General features: G+C 49.2%; 7 protein-coding genes and 2 non-coding genes across 9 annotated transcripts; 4 read left to right on the top strand and 5 right to left on the bottom strand.

Moving 5' to 3' along the window:
• Positions 1-127: 127 nt before the first annotated feature.
• F5B22DRAFT_474250 (Aldehyde/histidinol dehydrogenase) lies at positions 128-2,383 on the top strand. The gene is made up of 2 exons (XM_047972182.1): positions 128-302; positions 382-2,383. Exons 1-2 carry the CDS (start codon positions 244-246, stop codon positions 2,138-2,140), a joined length of 1,818 nt encoding a protein of 605 aa, XP_047826390.1. The 5' UTR covers positions 128-243; the 3' UTR covers positions 2,141-2,383.
• Position 2,384: 1 nt separating this feature from the next.
• Positions 2,385-5,233, bottom strand: F5B22DRAFT_474280 (P-loop containing nucleoside triphosphate hydrolase protein). The gene is made up of 5 exons (XM_047972184.1): positions 5,120-5,233; positions 4,170-5,050; positions 4,046-4,118; positions 3,254-3,992; positions 2,385-3,139 (listed from the first exon to the last, which is right to left on the bottom strand). Exons 2-5 carry the CDS (start codon positions 5,013-5,015, stop codon positions 2,770-2,772), a joined length of 2,028 nt encoding a protein of 675 aa, XP_047826389.1. The 5' UTR covers positions 5,016-5,050; positions 5,120-5,233; the 3' UTR covers positions 2,385-2,769.
• On the bottom strand, positions 4,977-6,651 carry F5B22DRAFT_474289 (P-loop containing nucleoside triphosphate hydrolase protein). Its single transcript, XM_047972185.1, has one exon. It carries the CDS (start codon positions 6,446-6,448, stop codon positions 5,066-5,068), a length of 1,383 nt encoding a protein of 460 aa, XP_047826388.1. The 5' UTR covers positions 6,449-6,651; the 3' UTR covers positions 4,977-5,065.
• A 1,126-nt stretch (positions 6,652-7,777) lies between these two features.
• Positions 7,778-12,111, top strand: F5B22DRAFT_474181 (uncharacterized protein). The gene is made up of 5 exons (XM_047972181.1): positions 7,778-8,695; positions 8,746-9,471; positions 9,532-11,345; positions 11,396-11,695; positions 11,780-12,111. The coding sequence occupies exons 1-5, from the start codon at positions 8,025-8,027 to the stop codon at positions 11,998-12,000; spliced, it is 3,732 nt and encodes a 1,243-aa protein (XP_047826387.1). The 5' UTR covers positions 7,778-8,024; the 3' UTR covers positions 12,001-12,111.
• A 1,974-nt stretch (positions 12,112-14,085) lies between these two features.
• F5B22DRAFT_474127 (malate synthase, glyoxysomal) lies at positions 14,086-16,908 on the top strand. The gene is made up of 4 exons (XM_047972180.1): positions 14,086-14,862; positions 15,058-15,793; positions 15,912-16,154; positions 16,291-16,908. Exons 1-4 carry the CDS (start codon positions 14,502-14,504, stop codon positions 16,577-16,579), a joined length of 1,629 nt encoding a protein of 542 aa, XP_047826386.1. The 5' UTR covers positions 14,086-14,501; the 3' UTR covers positions 16,580-16,908.
• A 182-nt stretch (positions 16,909-17,090) lies between these two features.
• On the bottom strand, positions 17,091-17,185 carry F5B22DRAFT_t176. The gene has a single exon. It is a non-coding gene; the product is annotated as a tRNA-Ile (tRNA).
• Positions 17,186-17,800: 615 nt separating this feature from the next.
• F5B22DRAFT_650970 (uncharacterized protein) lies at positions 17,801-18,188 on the bottom strand (the record flags this gene model as incomplete). The annotated part of the gene is made up of 2 exons (XM_047979396.1): positions 17,801-17,943; positions 18,002-18,188. 2 exons carry the CDS (start codon positions 18,186-18,188, stop codon positions 17,801-17,803), a joined length of 330 nt encoding a protein of 109 aa, XP_047826385.1.
• A 1,324-nt stretch (positions 18,189-19,512) lies between these two features.
• F5B22DRAFT_t175 lies at positions 19,513-19,613 on the bottom strand. The gene has a single exon. It is a non-coding gene; the product is annotated as a tRNA-Ile (tRNA).
• A 5,659-nt stretch (positions 19,614-25,272) lies between these two features.
• F5B22DRAFT_650969 (uncharacterized protein) lies at positions 25,273-26,032 on the top strand (the record flags this gene model as incomplete). Its single annotated transcript, XM_047979395.1, has 3 exons — positions 25,273-25,434; positions 25,489-25,576; positions 25,704-26,032. The coding sequence occupies 3 exons, from the start codon at positions 25,273-25,275 to the stop codon at positions 26,030-26,032; spliced, it is 579 nt and encodes a 192-aa protein (XP_047826384.1).
• Positions 26,033-27,999: the final 1,967 nt, after the last annotated feature.

The following is a 27,999-nucleotide window of genomic DNA, read 5'->3' as shown; positions in this document are numbered from 1 at the left end:
GATTTAGGTAGGTATTTTTACATGGGATAATTTAATTAACACCGGCCGGCAGCGCATTGGCAAGTCACACCAATATCGTGCCATTGCACACTCGTTTGATGAAGACGGTGATGAATAATTTGGTGGGCGGGGGATAGCAGTGCTGATCTCATTGTACCTGCGTTGGACCGTCGTCGTCCAGCACTTTCAGTATATCTGGAAACTACCTACTTCCCTCGTCTGCCACCATCATCAACCGCAACGATGACGCCTGATCTAGAGGCTTGGCTTGGTCAGTTAACTCTGCACTTGCGACGGTTTCCGTATGTGTCTGTCTGGAAGGATACTTGATTCAAGCCCCCATTTCTCCTGTTCGTGATGTTCTAACATGGTGCATCTCAGGATACAGGATCTTAGCTTTGCAAATCCCCCCCTGCCTATCGTTGGCGTCGTGTTAGGTGCCCTGCTGTTCTTCTTCGCCGTCTTCAGCTCGGGAGAGAAGCCCCTCCAATATATTGTTCCGCCACCGACACTACCTGAAGAATCAAAGGTGCTCGAAAGCCCCAAGATCAAGACCTCAGGCACAACAGCTATACAATGCTACGCTCCTGCTACTGGCCAATTCCTCGGCTTCGTGAACCCGTCAACCCCTGCCGGTCTCGATCGATCCATCGCTCAAGCCGCTGTAGCCCAGGGAAAATGGGCCAAGACGAGCTTTGCTGAGCGAAGGCAAGTGTTACGCTCGATGCTCCAGCACGTCCTCGATAATCAGGAGCAAATCTGCAGGGTCAGCTCGCTCGACTCGGGCAAGACGATGGTTGATGCCCAGCTTGGAGAGATCATGGTAACGGCTGAGAAACTGCAATGGACGATCAAGCACGGCGAGAAAGCCCTGCGACCCTCGAAGCGGCCGACGAATTTACTGCTATCCTATAAGAAAGGCACCGTATACTACGAACCATTGGGCGTCGTGGCAGCCCTCGTCAGCTGGAACTACCCATTCCATAATCTAATGGGACCAATCATCTCCTCCATATTCGCAGGCAACGGCGTCGTAGTCAAAGTCAGCGAGCAGACGTGCTGGAGCGCGGCGTACTACACCAGCATCGCGCGAGGCGCCCTTGTAGCGCACGGCCACGATCCGGCTTTAATCCAGAGCGTCGTGTGTTGGCCGCAGACCGCCGGCCACTTGACAAGCCACCCAGGTGTTGCACACGTCACCTTCATCGGCAGCCGGCCTGTCTGCCACCATGTCGCGGCGAGCGCAGCACGTAGTCTCACGCCCGTGGTAGCGGAACTCGGCGGCAAGGACGCAGCCATGATCCTCGATTCAGCGGCCCGTGATCTCCCGCGCATAACCGACATCCTCCTCCGCGGCACTTTCCAGGCCAGCGGGCAGAACTGCATCGGCATCGAGCGAATCATCGCCACGCCCAAGGTCTACGACAAGCTCGTGGAGATGCTCACACCGCGCGTGCGCGCCTTGCGCATGGGCCTTGACAAGGACGTCGGCGCCATGGTCTCCGACGCCTCCTTCGCACGTCTCGAGGGCCTCGTGTCTGACGCCGTGAAAGCTGGCGCCAGACTCCTCGCGGGCGGAAAGCGATACATCCACCCAGACCACCCGCACGGCTTCTATTTCACCCCTACACTCCTCGTCGACGTGACGCCAGACATGGCCATCGCCAACGAGGAATGCTTCGGGCCAATAATGACAATCCTACGCGCGCCCTCGTGCACCGCAGACGCCGTACTATCCCTCGCCAACACACCCGCCTTCGGCCTGGGGTCCTCCGTCTACGGCTCCGATTCAGACCCTATCCTGCGCCAAATCGTCCGCGGCGTGCGCGCCGGCGGCGTCGCCGTCAATGACTTCGCCGTGTACTACGCCATCCAGCTCCCCTTCGGCGGCGTCGGCGGGTCAGGATACGGCCGCTTCGCGGGCGAAGAGGGACTGCGCGGGCTATGTAACATGAAGAGCGTGTGCGAGGACCGCTTCGGCGCCCTCGGCATCCGAACTGCCATTCCCGGCCCCGCGAGATACCCCGTTGCGTCGCAGGAGCGCGGATGGCGGTTCACGAGGGGCGTTGTGGGGATCGGGTACGGTCTAACGCTGGCGGATAAGTTCTGGGCTGTGCTGGATGTGTTGAGGAATATGTGAAGAGGAATTCATAGTCGAGAGATTAATCAAGACGTGTATATATAAGATAAAAAGAAGAAATGATGAGCGTACCTACTACCTGGCTACCGGCATATCATAGATGGTTACTTCGAAATACCTAATATTAGATCAACACATGTAATCACTATCTTCGCGGAGGCAATGACTCTCTGTCGGAGACAAAATATGTAGATATAGATGTAGTGTTCAACGACAAATATCATCCTCACGCATGCTACAACATCGTATCTTCCTAAATTACTAGGCAAGTACAGATCTCATACAGATTGAGGTATTCATTTCTTCAAAAGCGCGCTTCAATACCTATCTAGGTAACATTGTCTACCTATAGGTACCCATCACATAGGTACCTACTTACATACTGGTATTCCGAACGCGTAAGGGCAATTCCATCAAGTCCATGCCTGAAAACCCCCATAAACCGCATAAATCTTCCCTACCGGGTGATGAGCCGCTATATTTTACATCTATGCCAGCTTAGCGACTTTGGCCTTTGCCCTCTTTTCAATGAACTTATTTGGAAGACCTAGGCAAAGGTAGAGAGAGAGAGAGAGCAGAGAAACTAATCGCAGATACGCCCACGAACGCCAATGCCCGTACGGCAGAACTCAAGCAGCTGCGCCAATGGCCCTCCTGATACTAACAAGCTTGCCGAAGTCGAGCTTGCGGCCCTCAGGGGGCATATGTTCGCCTGAGGCGATGCAGAGGACGCGCATGCGCTCGTCGTAGCGGAGGCCCGTGAGCAGTTTTGGCGTGATGAGGAAGTACTGCGACGTGTGCTCGCGGCAGGCGATCTCGACCATGCGCTCGTGCACCATGCGCTCGTTGCGCGGGTCCATGCCCTGGTTGATCTCGTCGACGACGCGGAAGGGGGCCTGCGCCATCGATTGTAGCGCCATCAGATAGAAGATGGTCGACACGGCGCGCTCACCACCCGACTGCCGGTGTTGGTTGAGCTGTTGGAGAGTTTCGTTTTGTCTGCCTTTGTGTTAGTCATTGGGACTTGTCGTGTTCCGTGGAGATTGTAGTAGATGAGTGGGAGGAGTTACGCAAGGGGTTTTGAGAAGTAAGAGGACACGAGAGGGTACTAACCGGAATTTGACTTTGATTTCAATAGCCCATTGCTCAAAGTCTTCTTCGTCCTTGTAGATATCCACCTGGCCAGCGCAGTTGATTTGCTCAAAGTTGTAGGCGAACGCATCGTTGATCTTTGTGATGAGGGCGTCTACGCGTGGCTCCCACTTCTGCCTCAGCTCGTCGATCTTATGGGAGAGCGAGTCGAACCTGGCGGTGAGCTCTTCCCTCTGTTGTGTGAGATTTTGGATCTCCTGCGCACGCTTCTGGAATTGTCGTAGCACTGCCGGGTCAACAGCGTGAACATAATCCAGCTTGCTGTTCTCAGCCCCTATCTCATTATCGAGCTCCTCAACGGTCTTGCCTGCGGCAAGTTCGTTCAGATAGGGTAGTTGGTCTGGGTTTTCCGCCACCGCCTCTGAAACCACGTCTCTGGCAATTGCTGCTTCCGCTTTCAGCCGATCTGCATCTGTTCGAGCCGTTTGAATTTGTGTCTTTTCGTCCTCGAGACGCTGCCTGATTTCCTCGTTACGCACTTCAAGCGCTTTCACATCTGATCTAGCCTCAATGAGACGGATCTGAGCATCTAACAAGGCTTGGTGACTATCTCGCATGCCACAAAGCAATTCTTTGTGTTGAAGAACGGCTCGTGCTCTCTCGAGCACAAGTTCGTCTGATCGAACGCTAGACTCGGAGATACGTATCCTGGTTTCTGATATGGACTTCTGGGCGTCTTCTAGCTGCCCTTTCACAATAGCTACGTCTGGTTAGCTGTTGTATTTATTCCACATAGGCCGGACGACATCTTACGAATCTTGTCTCCAAGTGTTGCATAGTACGTGGCAGCTTTTTGCAACTCATTCTTCTGTTGCTTTAAAGTATCCTAGAGGTCGTTTATTAGTATTCTTTCGATGGCCAATAGATATAGACCTACAATTTCTGCTCGAACTTCTTCTTCGCGATCTTCCAGGCCTTTCCTCTTTTCTCGGATCTCCGATCCTTCTTGTTTAAGCGCTTCCAATTCTTGCCGAATCTCCTGCATTCGCCTTTCCAAATCTACTCGCTCGCTATCATCGACAGGTTGATCTGTCCAGAAGCGGCCCGGCATAATGGTTCTGGTACTAGTTGACGTAGCACTGGGACCATACTCTCTGCGCCTTATAACGCGATACATTCGCTTACCAGCCGACCAGTTTGGTATTCTTTCAAAAGCCATCAATTTTTCATACTGGGTGTTGTTGATATCCTGTTGAGCGACAGCTGAGAGGTGAAGTTTCTTCTCTCCACATAGCATAGCCAACACGGGCTCAGGGCCCTCCAGAAAGTTAATGGCGTAGGCATCAAGGCCAAATTCACGAAGCTGGTCTCTAGATAGAGGAGATCGAAATGATGAAAACTCGGTGCTGCAAGTTCGAATCGAAACGGCAATGCCCATCTGGCCATAAAACTGGCTGCTGAGTTTTTTGTGATCGCCAGGTGTCTGGCAGATAAAGCAGACAAAGTCGTCTTGGTTAAGCAATGCCTGGACTTGATCCGAGTATTTCTGGTCCGTAATGGAGCAGGTGAGCATTGGGGGGCCGAAAACTTCTTTCTCGAATTGGTCCTGATTCTCCTGGAGCCATTCCCAGCCCTTGGCAGCATCTGCGTGTACATTTTTCAGCTGTGCCAGCTTTTTTCCTTGCTGCGAGTTTAAATTTTCAAATTCTCCTTGCAAACTAGCCAATGCAGACTTCTTGGACACGTTGAGACCCTTGAGCTCGTCAAACCGATCATCAAGCATGCGGCGTTCTGCCTGAATCTCTTGCAAGCTGCCCTCTTTTTGGCGCTAAATCAGAGAATAGGTATGAGCCAAGGCAGCAGGAAATACTGTAAGAGAGGACTCACAATCTTGGTGTTCCATTCAGCAGGTACAAATTCGGGGGGTTTGTCCTTCATTCTAGCCTCTAGATCCGTGAGCGCTTTACGTCTCTGCTGGATATTTGCCTTGATATTTCGCAATGAGTCTTCCTCGGCTTTCACCTTATTCTCTTCGTTCTTAATCTTCTCATCGTATACTTCAATTTTGCGTAAGGCTTGTTCTCCGGCGACTTCCGCATCGCGAAGAGCCTTCTTCCGCTCATCTATAACAGGCTCAATCTGGGCCTGGTATGCCTGTTTCTGATTCACGGCTTCCAAAGCAGGCCCACAAGCCTTCTGTAAATCATCTAGCTTTTGTTTTGCCTCCTTCAATCGTTTCTTGGCCTCACCATATTTTGAACGCTTGTCATTGTACTCAGCGACAGCACGTGCACTCTCAAGGTCTTCGACTTTTTTCTGTATAGCTTCACGCTCGTGAAGCCTGTCGACATCAGCCTGGAGGCCCTGCTGGCGAGACTCATGATTTTTTAGAAGCTCGGCGCAGTTCTCAACCTGAACTTTCATCTCTTTGTGGTCTTTATGTAGATTCTTCAGCCGTAGTTGCCACTCGAGGATCTCCTCAGGCGCGGCAGCGCGAAGAGTCTCTTCAAGGAGGCGTGTGGGGGTCAGGCCTGCAAATTCGGCGACCTTGTCTTGAGGCAAGAACTGGCATAGATTGTCTATTTGGATGCGCAGTTTCCGCGTTAGCTCTTGTATAGCCTTGTGGGTGCTCTCTTTGCCGTTCAGCCACCACCTTCTCCCATTGTCTTCCCGATTTATCTGGACGCGAATGGTATGGTTTGCTCGGTCCTTCGGTCGTTTCTGCAGTTCTACTTCGATTGTTGCGCTCTCCTCGCCATGCTTCACGAACTCGCCAACGTGGCTGGCGCGACCAAGGTGTTTAGGGTGGTAACCTAAGCCGAGACATATGGCACAGACCAGAGAGCTCTTGCCGGTCCCGTTCGGACCAATCACCATATTCAAGTTAGGACCCGGAAGAAATTCGGCTTGCTTGTAGGTGACAAAGTTGGTGACTCGGACTCGGACTATAGCGCCAGGGTGAAAATCGTTTGGACCGAGAGCAAAGCCATTCGTTGAAGAGTAACCATCGGGCTTGTGATGTTGGGGTGCGGGGGAGCCATCGGACATTTGCTCTTCCTCGCCCTCTTCTTCCTCTGGATCCTCCTCCTCGACCACGCGGCCCTTGATGCCATTTTTACGTCTTTTCGAAGAGTCAGAAGTGGCTGGCGAAGGTTCGGCATCCTCGTCCTCCTCGTAGACAGCCCTTGGCCGTCGGCGGGGTTCGAGCGACGGCATCGTGCAGTGTAGAATAGGCGTGAATCACTAAGATCAAGCAAACACAGAAATTATTAAAGCGGCAAGTTGACACCCATCTCCTGTTATTCGAAGATAGGGTATTGATTCTCCTGATTCTCCCCAGGAGTGGGTTCAGTCATTGCCTTGGTTGAGTCTGTCGTCAACATGCAACTAACTCGTCGCCTAACGACTCCAAGTCATAGGATTCAACGCGTATTGTACCAGCAAGACGCGTTCGGACTCGATAAAAGTGGGGATATCAATTAAGCGGTGTGCGAATATGGATAGGGGAATATCCATATGATTAAACACATGCACATAGCATACATTTATGTATATACTCATAGTATGCAACAAAGCAGAGAAGTGAGCGCATTTCCAACATGCCGAACCTCACCTACATAGGTAGTACATCATACCTCCTGGGATCGAGGGAGAGAGAGCACATGGAAAGGTTACCTAATCTCCCAGCTTCGTGATCAATCTAGTTCTTATATGCTCTCTGGTCTCCTTTCCGCTGCTAAGTCATCTCGTGCGCACCTAGATCAGATAGCCAATACCCATGTTGGCTACCTCATAGCATCATACTAATGTAGCTTTCATGGAGTAGGTGCCTACACCATGTGAAATACATGTTGCTTAAGATTCGACACATGCTCAAATATATATATGTATAAATATATATCTTGCTGGTCTCGGGTTGCAGTTCATGTACGTGAAGTATCTTATGTCCGTGGCTAACAATCAATGGGTACATATAATAGTATTCTATCTTGAGCCCTTTGTTTATTTTACATTCATGGTACGTCTTCACTAAGCTATGAAAATGAGCAATGGACAATAAGCAATGCTGAAGAATGTACAGGCACGTGAGAGCGTGAGAGCATGTGCAAACCAGTCTAGAGGTCACCTAGGCAATGAGACATCAATATCAATGCTTTTAGGTTGTCTTGGGTGTTTTGGAAGCGCCAATGGATGGAGCACGCTCGCAAACACGGCGACAATGGGGGATGTTCAAGTTCGACAATACCCTATATGGCCATTGAGGGTGCGTCAAGAAGAGGTGAGAAGAGGTAAGTAGGGCGTACATTGGCTTAGGTTTTATCCATAATGGTACTTACATCATTCAATGTTTGTTGTCCATGGCCACCTTCTCCCGCATCTTCTGTCCAAGTAGATCTCGAAGCACTTGCCACATTCGCGGCCTCGAATCTCTTCTAAATTGGCCCCTCTCAGAAACATTCCTCACAGCTTGGGACTGTCACTACTAACAACTTCAAGCCTGCACAGCTATTCCCCCCTGGTTTTCTTCGCGCCCCTCTATCATTTCCACCTTTACTTTACTTGACGCTCTCAGTCTCTCCTTGCCTACAGTTTGCAGCCACGCCCTTGCCCTTGCGTGCTTCTTTCGCTTGACTAGCACTAATTACGCCGTCTACACATTCTGTTTTCTTGTCTCCAATTGGATTGTCCAAAAGCTCCCACTACCGGGGCGAATCGGCATCACTACCTTCTTAGATTGGGATTAGCACAGATATGATATGTTGATGTCCTGCTCTGCTTCTTAGCCTCAGACATGGCTGATCGTGGGGGCTCCAAGGCTCATCATGTTCGCCGCGCTCCTTTAGGAGACGCAACTGATCGCATCATCAACACTTCGCCCCAGAAACGTGAGAAGCGCAGTCGATCCCAAAACCCTCAACCAAACCCGTTGCGTGCCCATCCAACTCGTTGTGTCCCAGTCAAAGGCCCATCCCAAAATGGTACATCCTTATCACCACGCCGTGTCGCGTCCAACTCGAAAGATCTCGCTGTATCTAGAAGCGCCAATCACCGAGTTTCCGCTAGTCAACACATACCAACCCCTGGTGTTAGTGAAGCCAACGGGGATCAACGTGTGTCTGTTATCTCGACGTCCAGCTGCGCCTCGGGTGGCAATCGAAAAACCCACATAGGCCCATGGGAACTCGGAAAAACTTTGGGCAAGGGATCAGCTGCCCGTGTCCGTCTAGCCAGACATCATACCACCCATGATATCGTTGCCGTCAAGATCCTCGCCAAGAACATGACCCAACTAACTGCCGCCGGGAGTATGGCCGAGCTAGAGAAATGGGACTGCACGCGAAATGAGTTTAATTCGCAAAGACAGATGCCCTTGTCTATCGAGCGCGAAGTTGCCGTGCTAAAACTTATCGACCATCCCAATATCGTCAAGCTGCATGATATCTGGGAGAACCGCGCCGAGATGTAAGTCATACTATGTCTGGCGCTTGCCTCTGTGCTTACCATTATCTTAGTTATCTTGTCCTGGAATATATGGATTGTGGTGACATGTTCACATATATAAACGCCTGCGGTCCGATACCCGAATTCGAGATGGCAGCCTACTTTTACCAAATACTCAGCGCCTTAGAATACGTTCACTCCTTCAACATATGTCACCGGGATCTCAAGCCCGAGAACATTCTTATGAACTCCAATGGCGTAGTAAAAATAGCCGACTTTGGCATGGCGGCAATTCAACAAAGCCCGACTCATGCTTTGAAAACATCGTGCGGTAGCCCACACTACGCTGCCCCAGAACTAATCTCTCGAAGTCGCTACCAAGGTAGCAAGGTAGACATATGGAGTTTAGGTTGTTTACTCTATGCAACTCTTACCCGCCAACTCCCATTCGATGATCCTGATGGAAACGTGCCAAAGCTACTCGCAAAGGCAGCAAAAGGCAGCTATGTTATGCCAAGGTCCCTCAGCAAGGAGGCCCAAGATCTGATTAGGAAAATGTTAACGGTTGACCCGGCGAAGCGTATATCGATTCGAAAGATTTGGCAGCATCCCTTCATGCTAAAATATGAAGATTTAAATAGCTTGAATACCGATAGCCCGGCACCTGACTGTCGAGCGAGTGACAGGGCTAGGCCCGTACCACCTGAAGAGGTTGATCTGCAGATATTACGCCAATTGAAGTCAATGTGGCACACATTCTCTGAGAAACAAATCGCCATGCAACTGACCAATCCACTGTAAGTCCACATACCTATTCTCTCAGTTCGGGTTATTCCGACAAGCTAACTTTGTGCCAGGCCAAATGACCAGAAACTTTTTTACTGGTTGCTCATCAGCTATCGAGAGAAGAAACTAGAAAACTATGATGCCGATTTGACCTACTCTGCAAGTGATTATCATCACCTGCGACCTGTCAACTGGAGGAAAAAATTCACAACGGCTGAGTTTCCATCCAGGTACAAGAGGGTACCTTCACGATTCACTGTGATATCGACTGTTCCTACAGATGGGACACTTGAGGTTACGGATAACGCTACAGACGGAGGCAACACAACCATGAGCTACGATCCTTACAAGTCCTCGAGAATCATTGAAAATGCTCATGCTAGTCATGCCAAAATTGTCGTCCACCGAAATGGCAGTGTCGCGAACAAGTCGAGTCGTTCTTCAACATCACACCGTGGCCAAAGCGGGTCATTCAAAACTGCTTCTACTCGCTCGAGACAGCAGAGAGGCGGTCGCTACATTAACACTCCTCTCGCTTCACGCCCTTCGCGACAGTCTTTGAGCTCGGTTCAGAGCACCGAGAGCAGTCGTTACATGAGGCCGGCTTCTAGGCGTAAGAGAGGCGTTGACTTCTCCCAAGTTCGAATGAAGTCAGAAAGCCAGCGCGAAATAGCACACGCCCAGGCGGGTATTGCTGGAAGCGATACAGAACATATTTACGGTCCTGCCACCCCCATAGACTTGGTTAGAGATACCAAACCGCCCAGAAAACTGCATAGGAAAATTAGAGCTACGACCCAGTCCATGACGACTATGGCTCACGGAAGTGGCAACAGTCCGCCTTGGAATGAAGAAGTGAGTGAGTTTAGTCACAGCATTGCGAAGGATTGTGATGATGCCTTCAACAGCTCTTTGCTTGGGCCTGAGTCATACCTAGACAATACTCCAAGCCGGGTGTCAGTTCTAGCGGATTCGGCACCGCCCCCTAATAGATTAACAACGCCTACACCAGCTCCCACAGGTAACCTACATACGCACGCGAGGGCTCGTCCTTGGGATCACCGGCCTTTACCACCGACGCCGTCACCTACGGCATCAGCAATGGACGTAATAGCAACAGCATGGCCGAGAACTGGTGCGAACTCTAACAACTGGGATACATCCATGTATCTTGATCGCAGTACCTTTCAGCCGAATGGTATACCTCCTATGAGAGACCTAGCGATGCAGGGTGATTCAAACCTCAGAATTTCCTCGGCACCAATCTATTCGCAGTACAGCACTCAATGGGGAAAGGACAAGATTCCGCTACCATCAATCATCGAAAAGTCTCGAAACAATGATGGTGACCCTAGATCTCGAATCGTTTCTGCTCCAGCTAAATACCAGCAACACGAAACGGATGATCATGCGAACCTGGAGTTCCTGTCCAGGCAGGACAATACAATACGTCTAGTAACCTCACCCTCGGGTAAGCCATTTGGCGACGTTGAAGTCCCTAAGCCACTCAATCTACACAAAGGCATGTCTCACGGTGCCACAGCTCATGATCAGACCAAGAATGAGCTTAACCTTCGCGAACGGTACATGCATGATGAATTGGCGAGCTCCTCGGCAAACGCACAAGAAATCATATCGGTAGATAGCACGAATTCCACTAATGTGAAGAAGAGACTATCATGGTTCAAGCGCAGGTCTAAGGATAGAGAGACTATATTCAGTACCGCGGGAGAATCCATTTTAAATGGAGCTGACCATCTCACATCCACGGCCATGGATCCTTCTCCAATAGATGCACCTGCACCTCTGTTCAAGAAAAAGAGCTTCAATCTTGCCTTTTGGCGCAACAGCAAGAATGAGGCCCAAGCACCGATGTCGATCGCGGGTAAGTCACGTTGTTCATAGCCACAAGACGTCGATACTAATCAGCTGCAGAATCTAAACCGAGTGATGCGTCGATCCCCGCACGCATGTTCAGTCATCCAGCCCGGCCTCCTTGCGGCAGTGAGCGGGCAGATCAAAAGAAGATCCGTAACATTGAACCTCAGCAGAGCTGGCTTGCCCGCCTATTCAGGGTGAAACCGGCTACTCAATATCTTTGCTTCTCTATTTCTCGTCGACGCGCAAGGCAGGAGATTGTGATCTTGCTTAAAGATTGGAAGAAATACGGCATTCGGGACGTAGAAGTCGATAAGGCCAGGAACATCGTCTTTGCTCGAGTCGACGAAGACAATTGTAAGTCACTCCATCACCATCCATGGGTTTCATTACGGCGCTTTTAGATTACGGGTTGTCCTCGGCTAATAACACGTCTACCAGACCTCAAAATGAAGAAAGTGGCATTCGCTGCTGAAATCATGAGAGTAATCGAGCATGGAAAACGCAGTCAGCTATGCATTGTCCGCGTCACGCAAGAACGCGGAGCTGCCAGCAGTTTTCTCAAGGTCATCGAAATTATGAACTCAGTGTTCAGCGAACGAGGCCTTCTTGTCACCGACAAGCGAAAGAGCAAGATGATGATCAAGACGCTCAATTCGTAACTGGTACTTTGCTGTAAAAGATGATGTTCTAGGAACTGTTTCCCCCGCCCCCCATTATGGGCATGCACGGCGCCAGGGAGTCGCGCTATAGATGAGGTTGAGCTCACGGGAAGAAGAGCTTCTGTGTAATTTCCTGTCCTCCTGTTTTTCTAGTTCTGCATCTGAGAGCATCGCGCACTAGCTCACTGGCAAGCCTCGAAGCCATCCGTGTATGCATTACGATCATGTACAAAAGTTGAGAGTGGGCTTGGCGTTACAGGTATACAAAGAACAAAGAAAGGTCACCAGAGGCTGTCGATAGTATACTTGGACTTCAGGTATAAAAAGAGGGATGTACCCAGGTATGTATGTGCGACTCGTTGAGGGATTGGTTGGGCTATGCAATGCTTCTTGTATGGATGACATTGGATGCGGGTCCCATGTCTTCCTGAATAGAAGGATCGTGTTGAGGTCAGTGGATTAAAAAGGGACAAAAAAATCTGGCGAGGAACTACTTAGTCTAGCATCGGAACTATTGGACGGCGCTCACCGCGGACAGAGATAGGTCAGTGTAATAGATTAGTGTAATATCGTCTACAGAGATACATACCGTACTTCCATGTGTGTGGCATACAGATATCATTTGGCGTGTCCTATTCGACGAGTGTACAGATAGACACTCACTGATGTATCCAGCCTACAGCAACATACATAGTATAGGTATGAATTACGATCAGACGAAGATTTACGTAGCTCACGCACGCATAAGTAAAGGCCGTGGCGGGATGATATCGCCATCTCGGCTAAGAGCTCGGAAAGTATCGGCAGCACGGATGGGCTGTGCTGTGAAGATGGGGACGCAGCCGGCTGGGCATCCGAGGTTCGGTCCAGATCAGATACTAAGATTGTATACTATTTACTTAAGTACAGTGCTGTAGCATAGCAGGTGGAGCGGAACACTGACACGAATGAATTACACGCGCGTGCTGTCTTGCGAGATTAGACAGACATAGGTATTTTAGCTTGTTCTCCATTGATTCTCGTTTGTTTACTTCTCTACCCGATGTCCACTGAATCACAGTATGACTCCAGTCAGGGTTAGAGCATATATAAACGTCGAGGTCTGGAATGTTACTATATGAAAATCAATGTGATGGCTATTTTCTCGGGAATGTGGTAGGGGGAGTGAAGGTGCGTCACCGAATTCCTCGCCAGGTTCTCCAGAGCTACCCCTGTCTGCCCTGTTCTGCCCTGTAAGCTGGCCCCTGTAGACCCCCCGCACTCCGCCTGTAGTGTAACGCCGTAGTCGAGGTAGTGTCATGCTAGCACGTGCGCTATAACATGTGATAGCGACAGCTTCGGCACCCCAGATTTACCAAGACCTTTCGCCATCTTCTCCCGAGCTCGCATGCTCTTCCGAGAGAGCTTCACCCCGTTCGGGCGGGACAAGGACGCTTTTGCCATTGATATCATAACCCGGCGATCACTGTCCGGCTCCGGTATGGTTCTGGCCCTAGAATCAAGTCTATATATATATATATAAGTTCGCCGGCGTCCCTCGGGCTGTTTGTTCATAAAGGGCATGAACATGAAGACATTCTCGATTTCAACTACATCACTCATCAACTGAAGAAGCGTAGCTTCACTCGACATTTGCACCTCACATCTACTCACGGTAAGTAAGTCCATCAGTTCAGCCTTCCCCACACTTTCACAAGCTTCCTGAGCCTCCCGAGCTCGCTCTCTGCCTATCCACCCTGCCTCAGGTCCCGACTAGCCACCCCCGGCCGGCTAGATCAGACCGGTGACAACCACTCAGCTATCGTCCTTCTACCCGAAAGACCAGGGCCTTTGTCAACCACCCCATCATCGCCGAGCTTAAGCTTAGGTAACGTCATGCCCATCGCCATCGCCATCCTACACTAGCCTATCCTTTCCCCAGCTTGAAACTCAGAATACCTACCTATTATAACATCATACCATCATATCCAGCCACCAAAGAGCCCAGTCAACAACCTTGTCCGTTCGTCCTAGCTCTCTTTTGTGACAAGCCGAGCAGACGTCCAGCACCGGCATATAGTTACATATCATATACACCTACACACATACATATACATCATCGCTTTGCCCTCCCCTGTCATTTTCGACATTCACCTTGTCTAGTACCAAACGTCCTACACTGGCACTCACACTCGTAGTTATATAGTCACCTCATTACCCCCTCCCTCGAGTCATTGAAGTGGTTTCAAGGTACATACCCTCTTTTCTACGGCAGGCTGAGAAATTCCTCAGTTAATCTTGATCTGTATCTCGAAGCCGAGCTTTTACACAGATAACTTGCGCCAATCACTAACTCGTTATAGAACATTCCTGTAGCGTTGCCAAGGCATTAGACATCAAAAGTGATAGATCTATACTTCACTTAATCTTACCGAGTCTTCGTTTTGGAATTGGGGCTCACACGCGCATACGCGCCTATACACTACCACTACCTCTCTCTCTCATACCAAAAATCACACACAATGGCCACTACCGACGCCATCCTACGAGGAGTCTCCGTCTCAGGGACCATAGGTCCCGAACACAAGAAGATCCTCACACCCGAGGCGCTAGCATTCTTGGCCCTGCTGCACCGATCTTTCAATGTCACACGCAAGAAGCTGCTAGAGCGCCGAGTGATACGGCAGGCCGAGATCGACCGCGGCGTCCTCCCAGACTTCCTCGCCGAGACCCGTCACATTCGCGAGGACCCATCATGGAAGGGCGCGCCGCCCGCTCCGGGACTTGTCGATCGCCGTGTCGAAATCACTGGTCCCACTGACCGCAAGATGGTCGTAAATGCTTTGAACTCGGATGTCTGGACATATATGGCGGATTTCGAGGGTATGTTACTTTTCGTCTTATGCTTGATATATTCTTCGAATTAGGGAAAAGGCGTACTTCTCGCATCGGAGTTTTTCGGTTAGATGGGTATTCCAACAATCAATATCGTGTCACCGGTGGAAATCCCCCCGGGTAGAAGTTATACATGCATCAAACAGTAAGAGGCAAACGACGAGAGGCTGACAAATTTTCTAGATTCGAGCGCCCCGACGTGGGATAACATGATTAACGGTCAAGTAAATCTATACGACGCTGTACGACGACAGGTGGACTTCAAGCAGGGTCCGAAGGAATACAAACTGCGAAATGACCGCAAGTTACCGACATTAATCGTACGACCACGAGGATGGCACTTGGAGGAGAAGCACGTCACAGTTGACGGAGAGCCCATTTCTGGTTCTCTATTCGACTTCGGTCTCTACTTTTTCCACAATGCTTTCGAATACCAAAGTAAGGGATACGGCCCTTACTTCTACCTACCCAAGATGGAGTCACACCTCGAAGCTCGTCTATGGAATGACGCCTTCAACCTTGCTCAGGACTACATCGGAATGCCCCGGGGCACAATTCGTGGAACGGTCTTGATCGAGACCATTCTCGCGGCGTTCGAAATGGAAGAGATCATCTACGAACTGCGTGACCACAGCTCCGGTCTAAACTGTGGTCGCTGGGATTACATCTTCAGCACGATCAAGAAGTTCCGCAACAACCCCGACTTCGTTCTCCCTGACCGAAGTTGCGTCACCATGACCGTGCCTTTCATGGATGCTTACGTCAAGCTTCTCATTCAGACCTGCCACAAGCGTGGTGTCCATGCCATGGGTGGTATGGCCGCACAGATCCCTATCAAGGATGACCCTGCGGCGAATGACAAGGCCATGGAGGGTGTACGCGCCGATAAACTGCGCGAAGCTCGTGCGGGTCACGATGGGTACGTTATCGAACCTCCTTTTCCCAAGAAATTCTGCCCGCAGACTTTCCATCACGAACAGGGACTGGAAACAAATATATCCTACAGTAGCTTGATTCTCTAACATTACTGTTTATAGAACATGGGTCGCCCACCCAGCACTCGCCAAGATCGCCAGCGACATCTTCAACGAGCACATGCCGACGCCAAACCAGCTATTCGTACGACGCGAGGACGTCAAGATCGGCCCCCGTGACCTGCTTAATATGAATGTTCCCGGCAAGATCACTGAGGAGGGCATCCGCAAGAACCTGGCCATCGGTCTTGGATACATGGAGGCCTGGATCCGGGGTATCGGCTGCGTGCCAATCAACTACCTCATGTACGTGATATTACACCCCCTTTCCCGTCTGCACCTTGCCTACATTCTGTAGGATGTACTTCACTCGGCAGCATACTTTACCCACCCTATCCGTATCGTTTAAGTAGCTAATTCCTTTCTTTTTCACCAACAACAGGGAAGACGCCGCCACAGCCGAGGTATCACGCTCGCAGCTCTGGCAATGGGTGCGCCACGGCGTAACGACGGCCGAAGGCCACCGCGTCGATAAGGCCTACGCGCTGCGCCTCCTCAAGGAGCAGACGGACGCGCTCGCCGCCAAGGCGCCCAGTGGCCACAAGTTCGGCCTCGCTAGCCAGTACTTCGCGGGCCAGGTCACGGGCGAGGACTACGCCGACTTCTTGACTACGTTGCTGTATAATGAGATCACGGCCGTTGGGAACGCGGCGCCTGCGAGCAAGTTGTAGAGAGGGCGTGTAATTATAGGAGTATCTATTATGGTGGAAGCAATGTGCTGTAAAAGAGAATGAAGAAAAATGCACTGTTTGGGTGATGTCTGTCTAGGCTGGGTATTGTTTTATCTACTGGTATGGGGTAGGGTAGGAGTATTATGTAATGATATAGTCACGAATCTCATGAGCTTTCAAGTTCATTCGCTTTATGGGTCACTTTCGTTCGTCTCGTCTTGATGGTTATCATATGTTATGTTTCCGTGTTCATCGACGAAGTAGGTTTGTGTTTACATAGGTTGTCGGAAGTGAAGTAGATGTTGAATAAGATATATTAAATTAACCTAATAGCAGTTTCATAACCTCCTACCTACTTTTTTATATAAGCTTTATTGAAAAAGATAGCGTAAAGAAATCTATTACAATTAAAAAGGAGAAAGATATTAATTCTTAGAGTGAGTGAGGTTGTGGAACATCTGGAAGAAAAAAATAACAAAAGAACAGAACATGACAAAAGCTATCGTCACTTTGTCAGTATTGGGGTCGAACCCATGACCTTCGCATTTACTTGATGCAATTCAATGCTGCATTAGTACGACGCTCTAACCAACTACCATACCCGACCCCTTACGCTGGAGTCCATCCGCAAGTGATGCAATTCCGGCGATGTATTTACTACTATATTGGTAATCAATCAACGTCCAGTATACCTACCTACCCTCCAACCACATTCATCCCATAGATTGCTTACTATGATAATAGACACCAACCAGTCTTCAATATTGAGTTGAAAATCGAGCGTCTATACTGCTTTGCAGTCGGTATCTGTGTTTCAGTTATTCCAATGTTCCCATTGCACTTGCGTGTGACGGAGAGGATATGTATCATTGGAATTAGACGGAAATCAGTAGATACCCGAATCATAGGTTATGCGCTTTCAGCCTTCACACGCGCTTACTAACTACACTATCTTCCAGATACGAGGTCACGATGCTATGGGAGGCTTTGATATCAGGGTCCCTTCAGAATAAGATCTGATTAACTGCGGGCGTTCCTTGCGTACCCATCGTGAGGTTAGTACCAAGGGGTACGTACTACCTATTTGAAGACTGTTCGGTGCTACGATCCGTAGCAAAGGACGAGAGCCTGATATACTCTTCGTCTACGATTTGCTCTGGCGTGCTGAATGCGCAGATAAATAACCGCCGGACATCTCGGGAGATATAGTCACAGAGACCTCTAAGGGGAATTATATCGGTCCTTCTGGGTATGTGTAGGGGTAGTGCGCCCTTGATGGTTGAGAGAGGTGGAATCGATTGAATACTCCGTTGCGCCCTGACTGCCCTCGTGTCCGAAGCGGGTGTCCCAGAGTGAATAGAAGGCTAGTCGCAGCCAAGTAGGTAGTATACGGCTCAATAGAGGAATCGATTGAGTCCTAACCTTCCAGGTCCAAGTACGCCTCCTCGTCCAGCCTGACCTCCTCAGTCAAAGCTGGTATGGCAACCTTCTTCTCCAAGCTCTGGACGCAGTGGCGCAACTCGTTGAGCCTAGCAACCATGTCCTCGATGGCGTGTGGGAGGGCGTCCGAGGCCCTCGCGTAACAACAAGTATCGATATAGTACCCCATGATTGCAGTTTCAATATGCATTGTACTTCAGCTAATACAGCATTTGATCCCTAGCGTATTGGCTTGCTATCTGCCGTTCCCGATCCTATCTTCAACGGCTGACGCAATTGACTGAGCAAGTAGCTTAGAGCGACCCCCTTAAACAACTGTCTCTTCATTGTCCACTGTCAATAGAGTAAAGGGGTGGCTTTTGCAGTAGCACCTTATTTCCAACGACTTCGGAATCTCAATTAAACCTTCGATGAAAATGAGGCACGCAAGATAATCTTGAACATGGACAACGCTCTCAAGGTCAAGATTCATAGTATTGGCAAGAGAAACGGCGTATCGATCACGTTAAGAAACATTGAACTACTATCAAAGTTGGTATAGGGAAAGCATAAGCCACGTAGCTCTTCAAAGCGAACCTGCCAATCCTCAAAATGACGCAACATTCTCGACATGTGTAACTACCTCAAGCAAGGCGCAACTTACGGGAACTATTGCCATATGGTGAAACCTTTACTATTGTCCATGCCCAAAAAGATCGGATGTGAAGGTATCCCTTGTTCACAGGTACCTTTGTAGCGTCCGTCCACATCATCGCTGGCCAACCTTGATAGATAATGGGTCGCCACCTGTATCTACTTTTGATTCATGTCGACGCCGGTCCGACCGAAATGTAGAACAGACAGTGGCCCGGGCAGCGAAGTTCCTTGCAGCAGGCTAGTAGAGCTGTTCTTGAAATCAGACTTGACCTCCGAATGTGAGTGGTCAAGGAAGGGAAACCCCCCCTCTCACATGTTTCTCTTCGCCGATAGTACACGCAAGCCAACTTTGGTGAGGCCGTGGTAGACCGGAGTCATCTCCATGCCGTGTCCGGGATATCCGAGATCACGCTTTGCTCAAGTTTAATTGAAGCCTATGTACTCCGAAATACCTGGAAACAAACCCAATTTTTCGGTTCAGCATCTCGAGCTTAACCCAGCAACCAATACAAAGAGGGATGACACCGTTGACTGTCGGTAACGTATCCATCTGCTATTCATACTGGGTATAAAAGTACAGGGGGGTAAACCGAGAGGCCATCTTTCCCCATCATCACCTTGTTCAAACCGGAAACCAAGTACATGAACTATGTTGCTGCATATGCCGGGCTGGGTGAACTCGGCACCGAATACAGTTCTAAAAGCTTGCAACGGCTTGCCAAACCTAGAGAGAGTAAGCCACTTAGAGCTACTGTATTCGTGAACGCCGAGAAGACTACTTGGATCTTATCTCCAGACGGAGAAAAAGGAAATATTTTTATTCATAATGAAGATTATCAAAAGAAGAAACCGAATACTGGTCAGTATGGGGGTCGAACCCATGACCTTCGCATCACTTAGTATAGTATATGATGATACTATATTAGTACGACGCTCTAACCAACTGAGCTAACCGACCAATCAGATTGATGGCATGAACTGCGTGTATTAGCTACCATACAATTGTAATTGCTTAACAGATCCGGTAACTCATACCAAGCTTGTCTACAGTCTCAAAGTTGACAGCATTAGCCTAAACCTAACAGGCTGAGCCTGTTACTTAAACCCATCATATGAAAGTTCAGGTGGTGATGCTGTAAGTTTCGACTAATGGAGGGAACCCTTTGGGGTTGCTTATTTTTCCTTGACTTATTTTGTCTTTCAATTCTCTTGTCTCCGTGTTTAATTGGTGCCATGTATTAGTACGTGGAATGATGGAGCATTGGGGCCTTTTGGTTCATAGTCTATGTGAGAAGAGCGCGAGCCAGACACCACGAAGTAGGGAAAACGATACGTATTATGTAATCTATAAATTTATTTAGATATCGTTAGGTAACAGTTAATCTTAGAGAGATTGAATATCTTCATTCCTGGATTTCTAAAGACTTTCTGTATTAAGGGTTTAGAATAAAAGTAGTCTACGATATTGTGATCATGTAAGCGGCAAATACCCAGGTAAGCAACACGAAAGTTGAAATACAGACATAATTTTAACCATGTTTGGATTTTGAATTGAATCTTGTGAAAGTGGAAGGGTCTTCTGACTCATTGTGGCAGAAATCAGGGCCCCAGACTAAGGTATATCAGACAGCGCCTTGGCCTCTCCTTATACCATATGAACTCGGTTGTAGGGACTAAGCCACATAATATTACGCACTCTGTAGATTCATGCATGGGCTTAAGGATTTCTAGTCCTAGCTTCAAAAATATAAAGTGTGGCTTGCTTTTCTGTGTCATGATATGATGTGATGACTTTTCAACTTTATTGCCTTGGCTGTAGTTTCATTCCCCTATCTTCTAATTTTCGCACCTTTTTTTTCTCGGTATGTTTTTCTTGAGCTTTCTGTGTGTCCTATTCCTTCGGAAAGAATGTTTCAAGCTTAAATGCAATCTGCTGCTCAATCAGAGTGGCTATGTATCAGTCATGACGAGCATAGCCAGCTTTCGTGGCGAAGGGTATGACGACTCCTTTTCGGATCCCAAAAAGTCCGAGTCCTAAAAGCCAACATCTCAGGCCTTTAAATGATATATGTGAACGAGGTGCTACAGAGTTCCATAAACTATAATTGGTATTGCACAAATTTTCGGTGGCATCCAGATTGAAATGAGGTATTAATCGCTGTTCAAGGAGAAGAAACGGATCTAAAACACTGATTGGGATAACACTGGATTTTGTCCCCGTTGTGAGGTTTGGTGCCTACTTCGGTTATATCATATGATTTAAACCGTCTCATGTATGGGTGGATAGGTATTCGTGGGGAACCCTGTTACCAATGTATAGATGCGGAGATCAGACGGAGGAGCAAGCTCTCGGCGATTTTTTCACGAGGATCCCCTATTTGCAGTTGAACGGTAATCCACCATCGTAGCATAACAGGAAAAGGGTTGATGATTAATAGATTCACTGGATGGCAGATATGCGGAGAAGGGTATCATTACTTTGTTTGGTGAATGGTGCTGTAATAGTTGTTTCTGTTGTAAGCTCGTAAAGCATATTTCCCTCCGCGGCCCTTCAACTGCGTGGAAGCGAGCAGTCTTTGGAGAAAATGGGTTGTCAAGTCACCAAAGGCTGATAGCAGCCTTAGTATGTGTCCCTTGATATTGAATAATATGATAGATCTACAAAATAAGCCAAGAGACTCCTTTTACGGCTATTGATATGCCGTCCTCGTCCATAATTGGCGAGCTTTACTAGAAACTGAAATTCCGATCGGTTACATTCAAAGGAACCAACATGAAGAGAGGCCATCCTAGAAAATCCTACATCGGAGGCGGCCGCAGATATTCAAAGCTGATTGGGATACCTCCCAGTAGCCACTGTATGGTTTCTAATCAAGAATATTCGTTATTTCGAGGTTGAGGTTCGAATGATTTGGAATGCTTGGTAAAGAATAACTAACTCGAGATAATAGCTATGGAATGGGCACTGTCATTACCATGTCTAAGAATATGATAGTGTCTCCGGAGTAGATACCCTAACCGATATTCCCGGTCCATGTGAGGGGAAATTTTGGAAGGATTCAGGCGGCGGGACTTAGAGCCCGAGGAGGAGGATGGCTGCTCTAAGACGATGACACTAGACAATTGCTCTTGCCATTGCGGGACAGACGGCCACACGCCCAAGCCAGGCGGGAGTCGCGAAGATATTTGTCAGGACACTCTATTTCGGGTAGACAATTTCCCGAATCTCTGGTAACATTGAAGTTCAAAGAAAAACAACAAAAATCGCCGACGACTTGGGGCGCGGTTATCGGCAGACCCTACTCAATGTCTTAGATTGACACCGCCTCCACAGTCGCAGCGATAGGAATCCTTTACGAGATGGCGATCGAGTGCTGTTACGCATGGCCTCTAATTCTCCGCGTGACGCTCTAGCGCAACAACAAACGCTGGACGATCACCGATATATTTCCAGAGGCATCGAGTGGAAACTAAGACTGACCACGCTGCGACCTAACAGTGACATATACTTGGAGTTCATGCATTAGAGTTATGCTACGTCTCTACGAAACAATACAACCAACACATACGAATGGGGGCAATAGGGGTTGTTCTCGGAACTGGATTGATGAGTTGTTCGTCAGTAGTTCATATGCCACATTGCCGCTTCCGATATTGGTTTGTTTACATTGGACGCCGGACTTCTTAATATAGCAGTGTCGAGTTCAAAGTCGGATCGTCATGCTGCTCCCCTACCTGTAGGCCTGGCTCTGAGTTGTCTTTAGGAGCCTTATCGGCGGTATTATCATGATGGCAAGTAAGACATTGCGACATAGCCTCGGCCATGACCTTAACACGACACCTTCAACGTCATAAATTTACGTGTAGATGTTTGTTGCGTGCGCGTGTATGTATGAGTTGGCATCAGCGCGGTCTGCCATATAGCGACCACCTACGATGTTGGGCCACTCAAGCTTAGAGCGGAAAGACATTGAGAGGGGGGCCAAAAAATTAAACAAAACATAACATGATTGAACAGTATCACCAAATGCCACTCATCCGGTATATGAGACCGCAACGGACCCCACGTTGGCCGAGGTTCGGCGGCAGGTCGCACGGTAACTCTTCTTCGACCTGTAGATCGGTGACCGTGCCTTGGGGGCTACGACAATAGCAAGCGAGACATGATCGAAAGATGACATGTTTTTCCACATCTTTCAAGACCAGGAGTAGGCACGATATCCTGAATGTGACAGTGGGATGGCAAGTATCTTGATCGAGAGTCTGTTGTCGCGACTGATACCTTCATACACACAGTCATCAATTAGAAACTGAATCGCCAAACCCAAAGGTTAGTGCCATGCCCCCCTTTCTGAAAGGGGTTATCGAGTGCGTAGTACTCAAGCTTCTCACTGGCTGGTTACGGCTCGATTGAATCCTTTTCTAAGCACGTAAGCTGTTATCGTTAGTTTGCTAGCGGTCGACATAACCATTTGCAGAAACCCAGAGCTTCACTAGGTAGTATCGGATGCGAGCTCGTGGGAACCCCTGCGTTCAGAGCTATAGGGGGTTCTGTCAATGGGCCATCGTTACTAGCCTGCGTTGCTGTACTCGTTGCGATATCATCGTCCGAGGTAATCCAACCCGTGTTGTGCCTATATTTCATTCGATATACAGCTGTCCAAATGGCTCTGAAGTAACAACTGTTTGTCAACAATACTACGCTAACAACACCAAGGTGGCCGCCGATCAAATTAGAGACGCCAAAGGGCCCGAGTGAGCGTGGTGTATAGAAGTTGCCTTGGGAATCCGCTTCAAGTCCGCTTTCTAGTATACTGAGTAACTTGGTACGGGATGATGATAGGACTAGGTTGGTTTCTCACCCACGTGGCTGCAAGCGACATGGACCTAATTATAACACGAGACAATCCTTTGACTGATCACACGAGTAGGGTATACTTGAGTACCACGTCACTGGTTAGTGTTCAGAAATGGGGTGCATATGCATGATGTAGTGTATTGCGGTATCTGGAGTTTTTGGAACGGCTATAACCTAGCGTTGGTAGCCGATGCGACCATACGTCCCTAAAGACGGCTACCTTCTGCTTAACCAGCTCCTCGTAGTTCACAAGTGCTCTATTTTGATAAGGTACCTGGGTAGGTGATAGCTACCTAGGGTCTGTTTTCCGTCGTTGGTGTATTAACGAGCTGAGTCCTTAGAGGGAGCTGATGGGCGAGCGAGTGTGGCCCGAAGCGGTCTCTTTTTGCGCGGGCTCATCTAGTTGGCAATGATTGTTTACCCTACTGGGTATGAAGACGTGAGTGGCGTATTGTCGTGTCGCTGGTACCCACGGGTTGTTCGGATGGGAGGCTGATGTGATCGATGAATCATAACACACTCTGACAGCTGAGAAAGAGCCTCCGAAGCGGCTCTTTCTGGCAAAAGCGGCGTTGGCATGTTGTTGTTATTCGCAAGAGAGGCTCTTCGGCTTTCGCCACAGCCGTGATACAGATTGAGCACGATCATTTGAGATGCTTATACCAAATAGCGTGTGCTCTCAGTTTAGCAGCACTGTAGAGTCTCTCAGCCGCTTTCGCCTCATCCTCTGGTCATGCCGTAATACAGAACATCTACTGTACTGTATCAGAAGGCAACGGCGTGCGCCGGTCTCACTGAAAGGGTGGTGAGGGCACAGGGAATTTTCGTAATAGAATCCGGATCAAGTGTTTGACAAATCCCATTCCAGTAAACCCTGGATAGGGCAATTTGTCGTTGTGGCGCTCCTCGCAACAGAGCCCGTCTCTGCCCGTCTGTCACTAGTATCCCCACTAGCTAGTGAAAGGAGAAGAGTTTCCCTCTGATCAGTCACGACCCTTGCTAGTCCAATCAGTCAGTATCCAGTATCCGGTGTTGTTTTCCATCAACCAGGTGACAACCGCCCTGCGCTGAATTGCCCTGCCGAGCCTGCTTGGTTTTGTGGGTGCATGCCAAAAACGTGCTTGCTTAACAGAGGATTCGTTCTTACCCTTGTACGTCTCGGAACCCTGTGTGTATCGTGGCAAGCACAGGGAATCTGTCTGCAGCTGAGGTGCTTGCAGAACTCGTGCAACGCACCCCGTCAGCCATGACTCGCTTGGCAAAATCCTACGCTCTGAAGAGCTAGGTAACAGGCTGGGGTGTAGACGTAACGATACTGTACAGTACCAACAACAATATTCACTACAGAGTCAGTAGTACGTATGCAAGGTTCTTTCGTGGCTGTGCGAGTTTACTCTCAGGGCGTCGATTCAAAATAACACTAGGCGCGAGATGATTAGAAAGCTTCGTTTGAAGTAATGGTATAAAAGCATCCGTAGACGATGCTCTCGGCGTACCTCTGAGCAGTGCATCCATTACGCAACCAGCAACCAGCAACCAGGGCAGATACAAAGCGTCTCGAAACTCATATACTTCACATACCCTATTTCTCAACACTAGTGGCATATGCACCTATGTTCTTGCTTTTCCTCCCTGGCATAGTTTAAGACTAAACAAGCAAACAAGGCCTTTTAAACCTGACATCTCGCCACAGACTTATCCCGACGGTCTGTCGATATCTATAAAAAGGGAACCAAAGTTCGGAATGCCTTCACACGCTATGTCGATCGATAACCTGTGTAATGGGTACGCACAGGAAGACTATGTACAGGATGAGTACTCGAGACACCCAAACTGGGCAACGCCAGAAGACTGGGACAGACACCAAGAGACGATTCGGCGTTTGTATCTGGACGAGAAGAGACCACTCAAAGACGTCGTGGTAATAATGGAGACCGAGTACGGATTTCGCGCTACGTAAGTCACTAATCCCTAGTCCCAAACCGGCATTCTATTCTTGGATCCCAAGTTGCACTATATCATACTCCCCCGCGAAATATCAAAATCTCAAATTCTATACACACGTGAGGGGAAAAGAGAAAGCAGTCTTCGGTCCCGAGCGTTGTAATGTGGTAATTGACTCAAATATGTCGTATTTAGTGCCAAGATGTACAAGACGAGACTTGCAAAGTGGAAGATGCTAAAGAACAGACCGCGCGGAAGCCACCATTGAGACCGAATACCGCAAGCTAGAGTGGGATTGGGGGCAGAAATGGAGAAGAGATTGGAAGGGGTATAGGAAAGGAGGCAAAGAGGTTGCTGGATGGGTCGTGGGACTTTCTCCTGCAGCCATCCCAGAAGGGGGTGGCCTACAACGGAAATCCTCCGTCTCCACGAACGGACGCTCACGCGGGACAAAGGGTCAAGCAACGAACAAACAATCAGGGAGGAAGGGCGGAAGACGAAAAAGAATGGAGAGAGAAGAGGGCATCGCAGTTGCTATCCTACAAGTCCCGGTTCCGGCGTCAGCTCTTTGCTGACTTGAGAGTCCATTACCCTCCACATTTCTTTTCTTCCCCTTTACACTCGCTTCTTCTGACCTCGTCGCAACCCGTCAGAAGTCAATCAATCCCATATGCGACATGGGTTTCGGAATATGCTCAGCAGAGCTCATGCGCTGTGGAGAAGGGAACCCGGGGAATGAGGGTAGCATCTAGAGTGTTGCTGGCTCATACACTCCCGCTCATGCTCATTCTCATCACCCTCTCTGCAGTCACCCACTTACTCATTTGCTTATCATCATAAGCAGCAGCAAGATCGTCAATTCCGCCATTCGTCCCGCGCACACACTCTCTCACTGACTCAGTTACTCGTTTGATTTGCTGGTTCATCGGCTTGCGCTGCACGTCTGCCTTGCAAGCCGTGTTTTTCTTTGGCTGCGACCCGTCCGTGTGTCACGGATATATGATTCTCGAGGCTCTTGTTAATTCTATACACAATGTAATAATGGTCATGTCGAAAATGGGAACTAGCAGGATACACAGGCACGAGCATGCACGCAACCAAGCAAGCAAACTCAGCCATGCCAGGGGAAAAGAGAAGAGAGGGGAGATGGGGGAGGGAGGGGGGCCAGAGCTGCATCGAGTGACTGGCTGAAGCTAGGTTCAGCTCTGGTCTCCGTACAGCTGGTTGGTTACCGGCGGACGGAGAGGTTGCTGCTGTGCCACGCGGGTTCGCCAAGTCTACTGGAAGTTGGGTATCACACCGTTGGGAAACCCTTCTTCATGCAGTGGACCTGGCGTCAGCGCTGACCACCGACCACTGCGAGGAGCGGCCGCATCCGCTGCCAGCTCGGGGGATGACTGCGTCTGCGTCTGCGTCTTGTATTGTATAGTATCCGTAGATTAGCCTGTGTTTGGTGTCTGGAGTATAGGTAGGGCTTAGGTTGGGGACTATCGAAGCATAAGCGAACTTGATTTATTCCTCCATACACACCGGCTCGGTACATGAACGTGTACGTGTCCTACTGAGTTCCTCGCTCTGCCATCTTGCAGCGGCGATCACCCGCGCCCTGTACCTTTTCTTGTTTCTGTGTCGCAATATCGTACGTACACTGCCTTGGCATCTTGTCTCGGTCCTGGTCTTGCTGCTGCTTCACATACAGTACTTACAGTCCCCTGCTTGGCCTTGCTTGGTGGTCTCGACCATGTGCTTGGTATCAGCTACCTACCGGTAGCTGTGGACAATCTGGAATATACTGTCGCCAAACCGTCCCAGCCAAGGCGTCATTACTGTTACCTGGGCTGCGCTGGGCCTGGATTGGCATAGTAGTCCTGCTACTGCTTAGTCCACCTCTTCATCATTCGCATTATTGACGACACAGGCCCTCGACCAATCCGACCGCGGCCGACAAATACAAAAACTGGACACTCCACGTGAACGTTGTCGGAGGAGGAGTGAAACAGCGGCGAACACTACTGCTCATCAGGTCTTGTTTCAAGTTGCGCATAGGCCAATGGCTGCTATCTTCCCCTCACTGACTACTACCCAAGAGAGGGGGCGTTCTAACCGACTTCATGCGAGTTTCTGTTAGTGTAGATCGTCACCGATCCTGCTCCATGTACGCTACCTTGGACGCTACCTTGGAATAAATAAGCCGCTGTGCCTCCCACGTGCAGGGAATGTTGCTCTTAGCTTTGCTCACTGCTACTCAAAAAACGTGCGAGCGTTGCATTCTCGATGCGACCCCCCAAGTTCCTCATTAATGGCTTCGTTGCCGCCGATATACTTTCCCCGCGCCGTCATTTGAGAGCATACAATCTCCATCGGGGTTTTCCTCAATAAGAGAAACACAGTATATAGTTGGATCTCGTCTACGAACTGAATCTTTAAACGAAATAAAAAAGGAATCTACATGCGCCGTACCAACGCCCCTTGAAGCCGCACGCGTCGGGTTTTTTTTTTCTTTTTTTTTTTTTTTTCTATTTTAATTACAAGAGTTCGCTCT

The sequence above is a fragment of the Xylaria bambusicola genome (assembly GCF_022495145.1).
Source record: "Xylaria bambusicola strain CBS 139988 unplaced genomic scaffold F5B22scaffold_61, whole genome shotgun sequence".
NCBI classification, from domain to species: domain Eukaryota; kingdom Fungi; phylum Ascomycota; class Sordariomycetes; order Xylariales; family Xylariaceae; genus Xylaria; species Xylaria bambusicola.
Note: the sequence above shows the minus strand (reverse complement) of the source record. Positions and strands in the feature narration are given on the sequence as shown.

What these genes read in the sequence shown, in the direction of transcription:
- F5B22DRAFT_474280 (XM_047972184.1), bottom strand. Translation starts at nt 5,015, where the DNA reads ATGCTTGATGATCGGTTTGACGAGCTCAAGGGTCTCAACGTGTCCAAG. An exon ending in AACACTTGGAGACAAGATTC is followed by an intron (nt 3,993 to 4,045) that starts GTAAGATGTCGT and finishes AACCAGACGTAG; the next exon opens with CTATTGTGAAAGGGCAGCTA. An exon ending in GAAATCAAAGTCAAATTCCG is followed by an intron (nt 3,140 to 3,253) that starts GTTAGTACCCTC and finishes ACACAAAGGCAG; the next exon opens with ACAAAACGAAACTCTCCAAC.
- F5B22DRAFT_474127 (XM_047972180.1), top strand. Translation starts at nt 14,502, where the DNA reads ATGGCCACTACCGACGCCATCCTACGAGGAGTCTCCGTCTCAGGGACC. An exon ending in ATATATGGCGGATTTCGAGG is followed by an intron (nt 14,863 to 15,057) that starts GTATGTTACTTT and finishes CAAATTTTCTAG; the next exon opens with ATTCGAGCGCCCCGACGTGG. An exon ending in GTGCCAATCAACTACCTCAT is followed by an intron (nt 16,155 to 16,290) that starts GTACGTGATATT and finishes CACCAACAACAG; the next exon opens with GGAAGACGCCGCCACAGCCG.
- F5B22DRAFT_474289 (XM_047972185.1), bottom strand. Translation starts at nt 6,448, where the DNA reads ATGCCGTCGCTCGAACCCCGCCGACGGCCAAGGGCTGTCTACGAGGAG.
- F5B22DRAFT_474181 (XM_047972181.1), top strand. Translation starts at nt 8,025, where the DNA reads ATGGCTGATCGTGGGGGCTCCAAGGCTCATCATGTTCGCCGCGCTCCT. An exon ending in TGGGAGAACCGCGCCGAGAT is followed by an intron (nt 8,696 to 8,745) that starts GTAAGTCATACT and finishes CCATTATCTTAG; the next exon opens with TTATCTTGTCCTGGAATATA. An exon ending in AGCACCGATGTCGATCGCGG is followed by an intron (nt 11,346 to 11,395) that starts GTAAGTCACGTT and finishes AATCAGCTGCAG; the next exon opens with AATCTAAACCGAGTGATGCG.
- F5B22DRAFT_474250 (XM_047972182.1), top strand. Translation starts at nt 244, where the DNA reads ATGACGCCTGATCTAGAGGCTTGGCTTGGTCAGTTAACTCTGCACTTG. An exon ending in CTGCACTTGCGACGGTTTCC is followed by an intron (nt 303 to 381) that starts GTATGTGTCTGT and finishes GGTGCATCTCAG; the next exon opens with GATACAGGATCTTAGCTTTG.